Genomic DNA, 13,433 nt, shown 5'->3' on the forward strand with positions numbered 1-13,433 from the left:
GTCACGTCACTGCTGTGCACACGTTTCAGCAGCTGCAAGACAAAGGCTGATCCTGAAGTTCTTGGGGTGGGGCACTGTCACTGTTTATTGGGGTATCTCTGAGTTAAAGGCAACTTCTTCAAAATGTTTTTATAAAGTGTCTTTATCGTGGTCATTGTTCTTTTTCCGTTTCCTCTTTCTCCTATTGCATCCTTCTCACAATATGAACTGTGCTTTGTGCACCAGAGGGTGAGTTTCCTTGGAGAATAATTAAGTGGGGGTGAGGGTGCTCCCCTTTCGAGGCACCGAATGCAGAGGTGGGCAACCTCTTTCTGAACCTCCTGGGCAGCAGACTGGCTGGACGTGGCCTTTGGAAGTTAGTGTCTTGAAAAAGTCAGTCCTACTTTTGGGCGAAGTGGACTAAAAAAGGAGTGATCGAGCCTGTATCATATAAAAAGTCACCTGTGAAAATCCCCATGTTTGATGCTAACTGCTAGGTCATGTCACCTCCCTAAATATTTTTGTCTGCACAAGAGCTTAGAGAGTTCAAAGGTGGCGATTACCTCTTTATCATCGTGACGCCGCCGAATAAATTCTTCTGTGGATTCCAAGTAATCAGCTGGTATAAAATGCCTTGGTGACTCTGAATCTTCAAAACAATAAAGCAGAATTAAAACAGGCAAAGATTTAGTGGGAAACCAGATTGGGAAAAGATTTCACCTTTCATCCATGATAAATATCAAGATTTTACCATTGTTGTTTGGTGATCAGTATCCAAATTCTGAAGGAAAAAACCCAAACCCCCTCCCTCCTGCTTTTTGGATTTACCTGTGAACTAGTTTCATACACAGAAAACTAACGAGAGGCCAAAAGTGAGCAAAGAGAGGACCGTCTTAGAACGGTGTCCCTATTAATAAGGCGTGCAGGGTCTTAGAGGACACACACTGTACACTCACACACACACACACATAGGGCCACCGAGAGAGGCTGCCTCTCAAAAAACCTCAGCGTGAGTCAGGATTGGTGTGAACTGCAAGGGGTTCAGGAGTTCAAATCAACAAATTTCTCAGATGAGCTAAACGGCCAATTTTTCTTTCGAAACAGAGTTTGGTGGTTAGTCTAAATGACATGGGGGAATCTGTTTTTAAAGAAGAGCAGCCACTACGAGCCATGATTAATTGCCAAGCAAAACAAACAGAAAACAAAGGACGGACCAGAAAATGAGCACCAAGGGCACAGGGGAGGAAGGAACACAGCAAGCAGAATGGAGGGATGGGTGAGGTGAGACTGGTCAAACACACAGAAGGCCACCTCCGAGGGGCGCCCCCAGTTCCCCGCGGGGGTTGTTGTTCTTGTCCAGGCCCTGGTCTGAGTACGGCACAGAGTTCCCATTACTAAAGGCCCGCGGGCAGAGCTCTGGGGTCGCGGGTCTCTCCTGAGGGGGCTCTGAGATCCGGCTCAGCCGGGCCATGGTGAGCCGGGAAGACAGGCGTTTGGGCACCGAGGGCCTCCCCCCGGAGGGAGGTTCGTCCCGATGAGGCTGACTGGGGGGCTCTGGCTTCTGGCCCGAGAAGTCCCCGGGGCCAGGCTGTCTGAGAGGGTGCTGGAGGGGCTTTTTCAACCGAAAGGGGAGGGGGCTCATTAGGTAGATGTTCCTGAGGAGCGTGCCCTTGTCCCCCCGGGGATCCGGGCGCCAGTCGGGCCGCCGGGAGGCCTGCTGCTGCTCGTGCCTGCGGATGGTGGTGAAGCGGGTGTAGGAGGCCGGGCAGGTGCCCTTGCACTTGTTGAGGCGGTGTTTGGGGAAGTCCCCGTGAACGCTGCCGCTGCTGCCCTCTCGGCTGTCGCTGGACACATTGGAGCAGCGGTCCAGCTCATCTGAGCAGGCGGAGAGGGGCTCAGAAGGCACAAGGCCCCGGAAGCCCAAGGCGGAGTCCACCATCCTGCTACACGGCGGGGAGGCATAGATGATGCTCCCGGAGCTCAGCCCATCTACCTCCCGGGGCCGGAGCTTGGTTGACTCCAGGAGGGACTCGGCCGAGCGGGCGGACATGAGGCTGCTCCGGGCCAGCACGGGTGTAGGGGACTTGCTTAGCCTGCCGGACAGATCCAGGGACGGCATGGACCGGGACCGCTGAATCAGCTGCTCGAAAGCTGTGATGCGGGAGGAGACAGTGTGCTTGGGAATGTGCTCCGAGCCCTCCTGGCTGGGGCCCAGCTCGCCGCGGGCCAACGCCAGGCCGCTCCTCTCGAAGTGGGAGGCCAGATCCCGCACGCTGGAGGAGGAGCCGGACCCCAGGAAGAGCCCGGCCCGGTTGATGTGGTGCATGTCGCGGTAGAGCATGGTGAACTGCGGGCCGGCCTTCCTCGAGAGTGGACAGGGCCTCCTGGCAGCAGCGCCGAACTCCTGCAGGCTCAGCGTGCTGCTCGAGCGGCCGTCGTAGTCCCGCCGCGAGCGCATGAGCAGGTTTTCCACGCTGCCCCCCACTGGCAGTGGGAGGCCTCTTCTGGAGTCGTTCAGAGAACCCGAGACACAAAGATTTTCGCAGCTCTGAGCCTTTTCTGACGGCAGAAGGATGCTCTTCCGATCCTGCAAGAGAGCGCTGGGAGCAGAGAGCCTGGGTTTGAATTTGGAGGGTAGGATTTCCGAAATGCAGGCTTTCGCAGCGGACAGGGGCTTCTTGTGCTTACACCCAGGGCCTAACGCACTGCTACTGTGAACTACTCGGCTATGAGCTGAAGATGAAGAAATCATGTGAGCATTCCCACCTTTACGATCCACTGGAAGCATGCAGAATAAAATAAACAGACCCATTAGGTTAAAGCTGAAAGCTGCTACCAAAAAAAAAAGGGGGAGAGGGAACATGCTTATTTGTCAGAGGGTTTTGGTGGTGGTGTTTTTTTTTCTTTTTTTTTTGGTTTCTTTTGTTTTAATTTCCAGTCGATGTCCGGAAGCAAAATAATCTGTGCTGCAAAGCAGGTGCAAAGATGCAACAAAAAATGGCCACCCTGTTAGAATTAGGAAAAGCTCAGCTAATTTCTAAGAAAAGGGAACCAGAACAAAAAAGAGAGAGAGAGAGATGCTTCAGAGAGAGCAAGGTGGGGATTCAAAGGAAGGGAACTATTAATACCAGAAAGAAAAATGGCCGGTGAGAAACTCAGGAAGGGGGCCGGGAGGGCTCAGTGGCCTGGAAATGGATCTGAACAAGTCAACACTGATCCCAGTAGCTGGAGGTTTACTCTCGCTGCCATCACCCTAGGAACGGGTACAGATGGCCAAGAGACACCCCGATAACACTGTAGATGGGCCAGAGTCTTGCAGGCTACACCTCGTTACCTTTAGTGGAGGCCGAGCTGGATGGCCGCTTGAGCCCACTCAGGCCCTGGAGGGGGATGTCTCCTCCTTCCAGGACACTTTTATAAATCTGCCTCTCATTCTCCAAGCTGGTGAGATCCCCGGGAGCCCCATCGGATTCCCTCTTCACCGCATGGAAGTTGGAAGAATATACACTGAGAACAATGAAATTTTTAAAAAGAGAAGAAGAAAACAAAAAACACAGCAGTTAGTATTTTTAACAGTTTTCTAAAAAGCACACTACCAGCTGAGGATAAGGAAACATAGCTCCTGGAATCCTCACCAAGCACAGTCCTTCCTAAAGGGCATTCTTATTTAGCCACAGAGCTTGACAGACAAAGCAGGCCCTCGGGGCCGCAGAATGTTCAGGAATTGTGTCCCAATAGCAAGGTGCTCTGAGATGACTGCATCTGTGCTTTAAAAGAATAACTGAGAAACACTGCCTGGGCACAGAGCGGGGTCAGACAGGAGGGGGTTCTGGGGACCAACGACTGCACACAAGTGGCGCTTCTAACATGCCGCCAGCCAGAGTGGGCCATTTCAAGTCCAGCACCTGCATAACCTTTCTAGGTTGTTCCTCACAAGTGCTTTGACCAATGGAGCATTAAATTGAACAACAAAAGGTAGTTGCCCAGATGTCTTGCAAATCTCCAGGAAAATCAGCCACCAAGTGCAACCGGAAACTGGCATTCTTTGTGCACTTATTCCATCCATTGCTTTCAAAATCTGTATCAACACCTTAGGAAATGCATTATGGAGTATCAACTATCACTTGTTTATATCGCTCGTTTATATTTATCTTGTTCAAAGTCTAGGTGATTTTGCAAGTTACCACAAATCCTTTATGGAATGAGGTGGGGCACAGAAAAAATTAAGAGCACTTACTCACTGAACCCTCCCCTCCCCCTAATTCCAGTTTTCTATGCCTTCACCCACAGATACACTGACATGTGGGCATACTCACACATGTGTGCACACACACTCAGATCAGGGGTGACCCCCTTTCTCCCACAAAAGCACTCAGGCTCTCCCTAGGCTGCTTTTCTGTCCTTCCGAATTCCATTTACCAGTATCAATATGGATTTTTCAGCTGAAAGATATAAACAGCTTGATAACACTGATTCATTCCAATATTTTATTTATTATCAGCCATAACCAGCTGCCTGACCTCACACCCCCTCTACCTCACCAGTTATCAGGACCCACCCCCTACCCACAGCCACCTCACCTTTGGCCATTATCCAGCCGTTATCACCATTTTTTCCTGCTTCTACCAGAACAACAAACCAGTACTCAGGAAACCTCTCAGAATGGATCTGCTCTAGCCAATTGTTTTCCTTCTGATACCAAAGCCAACATGCTTTTTCCAGATGTGTACACTCTGCTACTGAGAGGCTCCTTGTTTAAAAACAATATCTAAAAGCTCTTGAACAGTGTTTTAAAATATATCATCTCTATTAGATCTCCTAATGTTGGAAAGGCATATCATCTGACCCACTTTCTCCAAGGGAAAACCGAGGACCAGAGGGGTAAAGGTATTTGTGGATGGTCACAGAGTTGTTGGATCTTGCTGTGTTTCAACAGATCAGAGAGGATGGGGAAACCAGTCAGACTGATCAAGAAAGGGCCAGTCAGGACTAGCACCCACAGATTACTCAACAAAACAAGTCAAATTCAGAAGCTCAGAGGAATCTTCTGGTATCCAGACTTGGCGACTTCACTGCTGAGGCCTGGGGTTCAATCCTTGGTCAGGGAACTAAGATCTTTCATGGTATATGATAAGACCAAAAAAAAAAAAAGAAGCTTAGCCCTTGGTAGTCTGAGTTGAGCCACTTTTGGTTCGGAAAGAACAAGCCAGAAGGAGACAGCATGGGGAACTCACCCCCTGGCTAAGATACAGAGCTGACTGCTGAGCTTCAAGGGGGATTCAACAAAAACACTCACTTGAAGGATAAAGTGAGAGAACAGAGCAATCATCTCAGGGCCAACTGTTTCCAAACGTGCCACCAGGCGTGCTCTGGAGGAGGCAGGTTGGGTCCTGGCAGGCTGTGGGTCCAGCCTGGCTCCCGTGAGGAAAGTGATCAGCTGAGGCAAACCTGCTATCTTTAAAAACTTGGAAACAGTCTGTTTCTCTCAGCCTCAGTTTCTTTCATCTGCAAAACTAGTAGATGTAATGAGACTGTCCACAAAATCCACCTTCAGATCCGTTATCCTTACAGATATTTTTTTTGAGCTCCAGACACAGACATTCAGCTATATTCTACACATCACCTACCGCATGATCCTCAGACATCTTGAACCCAGCCTGTTCCAAACCAAACCTAGCTCTGTCCGTCTTCCTTCACCCAAGCCAGAAAGCCAGTAGAATCATCCTCCTTTTTCCTCCCCAGACCTAAGTAGTCCCAAGCCCTGCTTATTCGCTGTCCTGGACACAGTCACATGAATCCTTCTGCTCTCTTCCCCTCTGGGACTGCCCACGACTGCTCCACTACACCTCTGCAGGAAATACACTGCCACTGCCCAAGTCTCCAGTCCTCACTTCCTCCAGTCATCTCTGCAAATCACTGCCAATGATATTTCTAGAGAAGATCTCAATTTGTCATTCCACTGCTCATTTTACTCACTCTACAAATATTTACTGAGCACCTACTAAAAGTCAATCATTCTCCTAGGTCAAAAGTAAACAGAGGACAAAACAAAGATTTCCTGCCTCATGGAGTCACTGTTCAAAACCATTTAGTGTTTTCAGGGGAAAAAAAAAAAAAAACTGTCTCTAGACTTTGGGGAATCTAGACTATCTTAGGGGCCTCCCTTTTAGCTCAGCTAGTAAAAATTGCTTGCAGTGCAGGAGACCTGGGCTTGATCCCTGGGTTGGTAAGATCTCCTGGAGAAGGGAAAGACTACCCACTCCAAGATTCTGGCCTGAGAATTACATGGACTACACAGTCCATGGGATCACAAAGAGTCAGACTTGGCTTTCACTTTCAGACAATCTTAGAGTACTGCATGAAAAAAATTTTTTGTATTTATAATATAATGCTACTGTCATTCACTTTTTTACAATATTTTTAAAACTTGTATCTATTTGGCTGTGCTGGGCCTTAGTTGCAGCATGTAGGATCTTAGTTGCCACAGGTGAACTCAGTTGTGTGTGTGGGATCCAGTTCCCTGACCAGGGATTGACGCCAGGTCTCCTGCATTGGGAGCATCAAGTTTTAGCCACTGAACCACCAGGGAAGTCCGTGTCATTCACGTTTTATTTGCTGCTGCACGACAAAACCTTTCTTTGATTTTCCCCTCAAACACTTCCTTGGTTCCATCTCTGAATTTACCACACTGCATTCTGATTGTCATGTACGATCATGTAATTTTCCAATGACACTTTTCCTTGAGGCCAGGCAGTTTATCTTATGAGTCTTTGCATGCCGGGTGTCTAGCACCATTGTTCAATAAATACACATTGGTGGAATAAATGATTCAATGGAGTTAAATGCCAACATGCACATAGATTTATGACATTCTTAATGCCCAGGGGAGTTTCTAATCACTCATGTAAATCTACCGTAATGATTTGTGTTTTGATCTAAAATCAGATTAAGGGGAAAAAGTGATTTCTCTAGTAAACCATCACCATTGAGGAAAGAGCAGCTTGTTCTTGAGTGCCACCTGCTGGCCAAATAAAATAAAGCTCTTCGGCTAGGCAAAAAAAATATATTCGTGACAAAATGCTAAGTCATGATGAAAATAATGAGTGCTGCTGCTGCTAAGTCGCTTCAGTAGTGTCCAACTCTGTACGACCCCATAGACGGCAGCCCACCAGGCTCCCCTGTCCCTGGGATTATCCAGGCAAGAATACTGGAGTGGGTTGCCATTTCCTTCACCAATGCATAAAAGTGAAAAGTGAAAGTGAAGTTGCTCAGTCGTGTCCGACTCTTAGTGACCCCATGGACTCCAGCCCACCAAGCTCCTCCATCCATGGGGTTTTCTAGGCAAGAGTACTGGAGTGGGGTGCCATTGCCTTCTCTGAAATAATGAGTAATCTACGCTGTTGACTTACAGATCTGACAACTCCAGGGAAATAAAATTCAAAATGGGATATACACTATGGTCACAAGTATGAAAGATACTTTTTGAGATGAAAGACTGACAGCTGTATTAGGATATTGGGACCATGGGTGAATTTCCTTCTCTCTCTTCCCAGGTTCTTCTCACATTGTGATAAGGAATCATGTTGATAAAATTCTAAACTGCAGTCTGCTCGAGATGTGAAAGTGGATTTAAGACAACACCGTCACTTCTTACAGACTGACCACAGAATTTTTGATTCTGGGCCATTCGGTGACTTGTCCTTCTCTGTTACTTAGGTTAAGTCAAGTCTTGACATTTCTTTCACATGTGATTTGCACTCACAAGCTGCCTGCCTCAGTGCTAAGCAAGCTGGATTCTAATTAACTGAGATTTATAGGTGCACTCATTTACTCAGCAAACGCTTACTGCACATTTTCCTACATGTCAGGCCCTGCACTCAGGCTGATTCACCCCCAACTGCAAACACCGAAAAACCTTACTCATTTGAACAAACTGGGAGAGAATCAAGCCTGGATTACTGAAAAGTCCCCACAAGGAAGAACAGCAGGAGGGAAAAGCTCATCTATTTCTGTCAAGATGAGAACTGGGCTATGACTGAAAAACAGAGGTCTCCAGAGATCCATTTCCCTGATACAGACAGAAAGTGAAAGTGGCTCAGTCGTGTCCAACTCTTCTCAACCCCATGTAGGCCATGGAATTCACTAGGCCAGAATACTGGGGTGGGTAGCCTTTGCCCTCTCCAGGGGATCTTCCCAACCCAGGGATGGAACCCAGGTCTCCTGTATTGCAGGCAGATTCCTTACCAGCTGAGCCACCAGGGAAGCACAAGAACAGAGTACTTGATAAAGTAACACATCAAATAGCTTTCTGTACACAAATACTCAGAGTGTCTGACAGCAACTTGCTCTTTTAAAAAGCCTGCATGGAGGGGATTCCCTGGTAGCTCAGTGGTAAAGAATCCACCCACCAATGCAGGAGACACAGGTTCAATCCCTGGTCCAGGAGGATCCCACATGCTGAGGTGTGCCACAACTATCGAGCCTATGCTCTACAGCCTAGGAACTACAGCTACTAGCCCATGTGCCTAGAACCTGTGCTCTGCAACAAGAGAGTGTACCGCAATGAGAACCCTGCAAGCCACAGCTGGAGAGCAGCCCCTGCTGGCCTCTGCAACAAGAGAGTGTACCGCAATGAGAAGCCTGCAAGCCACAACTGGAGAGTAGCCCCTGCTTGCTGCAACTGGAGAAAAGTCTGTGTAGTAACAGACCCAGCACAGCCAATAAATAAATTTTAAAAACTATATATATTTAAAAAGCCTGCATGGAAACTTCCCTGGTGGTCCAGTGGTTAAGACTCTGTGCTTCCTCTGCAGGGGATGTGGGTTTGATCCCTGGTTGGGGAACTAAGATCCCGCATGCCATAGGGCACAGCCAAAAGAACATTCTTTATGCCCTCAATCCTGCTCACATACTATTACACAAATGGGTCCTTGTTTTTTCTTTCTTTTTTTAGTCACTCAAAACAGTAAACTCTAGCATGCCTTTTCTTTGGTTAATTTAACACTCAATTTTGAATCAATATCGGTGCACATGAGAGTTTACAGATGGCACCAGTAGACCTCAGCAGTTCCCTGGCCTAGCATGTCATTGCTCCTACTCAGGTGGTGGCCCTGCCACGCACAGCTCTGGAAGCCAGGCACACACTACCTTCACGTGCCTGTTTCCTCACCAATAAAATGAAGAATAAAAATAACAACTGATCCTAGAATGCTGAGGACTAAATGAGGTAAAGTATAATACAACGCTAAGCACAAGACTTGGCACACAGTTAAGAGTGCAAACAACCATTCAAATTCTTTCATTCAAGATCTGTGTTCTTAACACTGACAGCCTGTGGGAGCTGCCTTCTGAATACTTTTAACCTCTACAATCTATTTTATTCAGTTGCCACGTTGCTTTTTTATTTATTTATTTATTTAGGCATGTTTTGCCCCTGAAACTATTAGGGGGCTATATGTTATGCTTCTATCAGAATACTCGACCTTAGATCCATTAGAAATTCACTCAGCCAGCCACCTGAAACACTCTCACCAACACACCCTAATCCCAGATAATTGGCTTTCAAATGAAACTACTCTTGCAAAATGTCTTCCTTGGCCAGATATGATAGACCTGATATGCCCAAGTGACTGTAATATTTGACCCCCAAATCCATAAACTCAGCATTCACACCAAGTCAGACTTCTATCTGCACAGCTAAACTTTGCTCTGTGCAGAGTTACCCAACCCAAATGGAACAGGGAATAATAGTGGGCCTTTCCTCCTCGTCATATTTCAGAGTGAGATACGGATTAGAATCTCATGGTGACGAGAAGCTGCTTCTACCAGAACAGTCCCCAAATCTACTTTTCGGGTATGCAGTCCTTACCCTCCTGGGGTTCAAAGTTTATTGTAGTCACAAAAATACAAGAGCACCAGTGAGGTATACAGGCACAGAAGGAAGTGCCAATAAGAGGTACCAACACGTCTGTAAGGGGGTGGGGCAACAATGAAACATTTCCAGCTGGGCTGACAGCTGCATAGCAAAGTATGGAGACAAGAAACCTTGGAGAAGATGTAGGCTAGCTTGGGGGAGGGGAGGAAAGGCCGTAGTTACCCTATGCGGAAGCGCATGGGGTGTGCATTCACCAGCCAGGCAGAATTCCAAGAACTGGTATAGGGGAATAAACCCAGATCTCTGCGAATGAGACAAGTTGGCCCCATCTTTCCTTGTGACAGGTCCAGCCTGAAGACTTCACTCCCCTCATCCCAGTCACCTTTATATCAGATGCACCTCAGTCACACACCCCTCCCCCCGGCCAGGAATCAGCTTCTCAATTCAGACAAATACGCTTACAGCCAAAGGCAAAGAAGCCAACACAGGGAAAGGCTTATCAGAGGTAAGATGAATCATCACAACCTTAATTTGGAAAAGGAAGAGAAAAAAAAATAATTTTAAGACTATAATTGCTACTTATCACCAAACTGTACATCATTCGAAGCCACTAGACTGAAACAAATTAAACACAAGCCTTCCCCATTTTGGACATTTCATACATCAAGCCATATAAACGATAACTTACTATCCAGGAGGTTCTGAAGAAATTTCTGGAGTTGGGCTGACTGCTGAGCTCTGTAAACATCAAAAAAAAAAAAAAAAAAAAAAAAACACAACTTACTTTGACTCAGTTATTTCAAGCCAAGGGGAAAATAGAGAAGTCCCTTTCTTGTCCTAGTTTAGATGAAGCCCTCCGGGAGGCAGGGAGCCAAGCTGAGCTGGAAAGGGCTCAGTGCAGGTGGACGGCGGTGCTCTTTCTCTGGGAGGAGGATTTCTGGGCTTTTGCCTCCCAGGGGCTGCACCCAAGGCTCTCTGCGTGGGTCAGGAGACGGCCCACTCCTCATGTGTATCTCCAATCGCGGGCCTACTGGGTGGATGGCCCACCACTTCGCAACATGCGTTAGTGACATGGACAGCACCTTGCACCAGTTTATCCCCAGCCCTCAGACCCCTTGCCAAGCACCATCATGCACCCAAATGCCACAACCAGAGAGTGTCACCCAACACTTCATCAAGTACATAACATACAAAAAGAACAGCACTTAAAAAGACCATATTCTAGATCATTCATTTACCCCTGGAAATGGGGAGCAATGCAGTTTCACAGAAACTCTTTAATGCCTGTTTCACTGAGTAGGAGAGCGTGTTATCAAATGACAGGCTACTACGCAAAAGGGAGAAAACCAAGAGCTCTATGCAGATAAAAAGCAGCATAATTACAGAGTTTAGGGTGTCTATCATCTTGGAGAAGGAAAGGTAAAGGGTGTGATATATTTGCTTTTAAAAATAACATGGAAATTGAATAAGTCAATGTACAGCTTCACTTTGAAAGATGCTCCGATCTCTGCTAATGACCACTTCAAGGAGAACAACCTCTCTGGAAGAGAAGAGGCACTCGGGGAAAGGAGAGAAAGAAAACAGCAGGAGGAGGAGAAGGAAGAGGTTGGGAAAGGAGGCGGAGATAGTGGGAGGGGAGGTAGCCTTCTTTGGGGGCTCACGCCGGCTGTCCTCCGGCCCTTAATCCCAGTGTTCCTGGGAAACCACTGCTCTCCCCTCCACGTCCAGCCCCGGTGCCCACACTGGCCTCTCCCGCCCATCCTCTCCTGGAGCTTCCCTCAGGGCCCGCCCATGCTGGACTTCCATCGTGGAAGAGCTTCGGCACAACCCTGCTGAGTCCTCTGGAAACACCGGCTTCCTGCCTTCCCCCCTCACAGGTTGTCAGCCAGCGCTATACCTCTGGGGGCTCCCCTGATTCTTTACCACATAACTCTAGCTCCCATCAGCTACTTTCCCAGCAACCTCTAAAGTGTTTAGAAGCCTGCTTGGTTATCAGATGCACTGACCCTCCCTCAGAGTCTATTTTGGGGGGACCCCTCAGTTAGCTCTCACATTTGCCCCACCTTTCACTTTTCCTCCTTGCTCTGTTTTTCTCTGATCCTCCTCTGTTCTGTGTCAGACAAGATCCGCATGGGGGGCTATTGGTCCCCCATCCTCTCCCTCCCTTCAATCCTTGCTCCGCTCCCAGGGCTTCAAACAGTACTTCTCTTCGGGTGACTCTGACTGACTTTCAACACTCCTGCCTCTCATCCATTTCCAACTGTTGCCTGGACAGCCCCCATATGATCCACACTCAACACCTCAGAAATACCTGAAACTACCTCCTTCATCTTCCTTCTGCACTGACTTTCTCCCCATCTTTCTTATGTGACATACTGACATCCCCATCCCTCCTGCTTCCTTCCCCAAACCCTACACTTGTGTCTCCTATCCCTACCCTCAATTCTTTGTTCTTTACACCAATTAGTTAAAATGTCTCACTGTGGGACTTCCCTGGTGGTCCAGTGGTTCAGACTCTGCAGACTCTGTGCTTCCAATGCAGGGGGTAAGGGTTCAATCCCTGATCTGGGGACTAAGATTTCACATGCTGTGTGCCCCCATTAATTAAAAAAAAAAAAAAGAGAGAGAGAGAAATAAAGGAAGTTTTTTTTTTTTAATTAAAATAAGGCATTGGCTAAATAATTCTTTTAAAAAAGTTCTCACTGCAATTTCCTCTGTGAGTTCTCTCTCATAGCCACCCTCCCCCTTGCTTCACGCTGGCGCCAGTGGAGTAGAGGCTCTCGCCCCTGCATGCCCAGATGGCTGTAGCAGTCTCCTTGTCCTCTCAACCTCCAACTGGAGGTTTTCCCTTCAATTCAGCCTCTCGAGAGTGAGGACACTAAGCTTCCTAAAACACTTCCTGAATTACATCATTGGCTGGAAGGCAAAATCAATCATCCCCTTAACCATATTCTCTGAGCCTCTATAACCCAGGGTCAACCCTCTTCTCCCAAGCCTGCCTCCCACTATTATCACCCAAAATGTTCTATTGTAGCTGAATTCATCTACTTTATTCCTGAACCTATATTAAATGTTTATTTTGTGCCTTCTACCATGCCTCCAATGGATGGCCCCCACTTTCACCAGGTACCTAAATTCCATCCATTCCTTAAGATTGGGCCCAACTCCTGAGAAGTCTCCCTTGATTTTCTGGAAGACTTCCCCCTCTCCTGAGCCTTTAGAGCCCACAGTGGTCATTCAGCTCTTAACAGGTACTGCTATGTACTACTGGAACTCTTTTACTTATGAGTGTGGCTAGCTGCCATGTTCTTGAAGGCAATGTGTCCACTCTTGTGCTGACTTAGAACCTCTCTCAGCACATCTCACATGCCTTAGCTAAGGGCCATGGGTAACACATAACTGAATCAGTGTCAAGATGAACCATCCATGCAACCTCCTCAGGCCCACCTAGCCATAGGCAGAGCTGTGGGTATCAGACGCCATCTCTACCCAAGGGAGGCTGCCATGAGCTCAGTAACCTTTGGCTGCTGTCCATCCTGGCACCCGTTGCAGAACCACTCTCCCTAGGCTACTTTGAAGA

At 47.7% G+C, this 13,433-nt stretch overlaps 1 protein-coding gene across 43 annotated transcripts in view; it reads right to left on the reverse strand.

The window, feature by feature from the left end:
• SORBS1 (sorbin and SH3 domain containing 1) overlaps window positions 1–13,433 on the reverse strand; it is a 232,866-nt gene that overhangs the window by 33,029 nt on the left and 186,404 nt on the right. For 42 of the 43 annotated variants that reach the window (XM_040254614.1, XM_040254594.1, XM_040254592.1 and 39 more), the window contains 3 exons: window positions 10,542–10,591; window positions 3,314–3,486; window positions 543–628 (listed from right to left, as the gene is read on the reverse strand). In XM_040254614.1, the coding sequence (XP_040110548.1) occupies window positions 543–628; window positions 3,314–3,486; window positions 10,542–10,591 (309 nt within the window). Of the gene's footprint in view, window positions 1–542; window positions 629–1,290; window positions 2,758–3,313; window positions 3,487–10,541; window positions 10,592–13,433 lie in introns of all 43 variants that reach the window. The other variant, XM_040254615.1, reaches the window with a different exon arrangement.

Source organism: Oryx dammah, unplaced genomic scaffold, assembly GCF_014754425.2.
Source record: "Oryx dammah isolate SB20612 unplaced genomic scaffold, SCBI_Odam_1.1 HiC_scaffold_14, whole genome shotgun sequence".
Taxonomy (NCBI): domain Eukaryota; kingdom Metazoa; phylum Chordata; class Mammalia; order Artiodactyla; family Bovidae; genus Oryx; species Oryx dammah.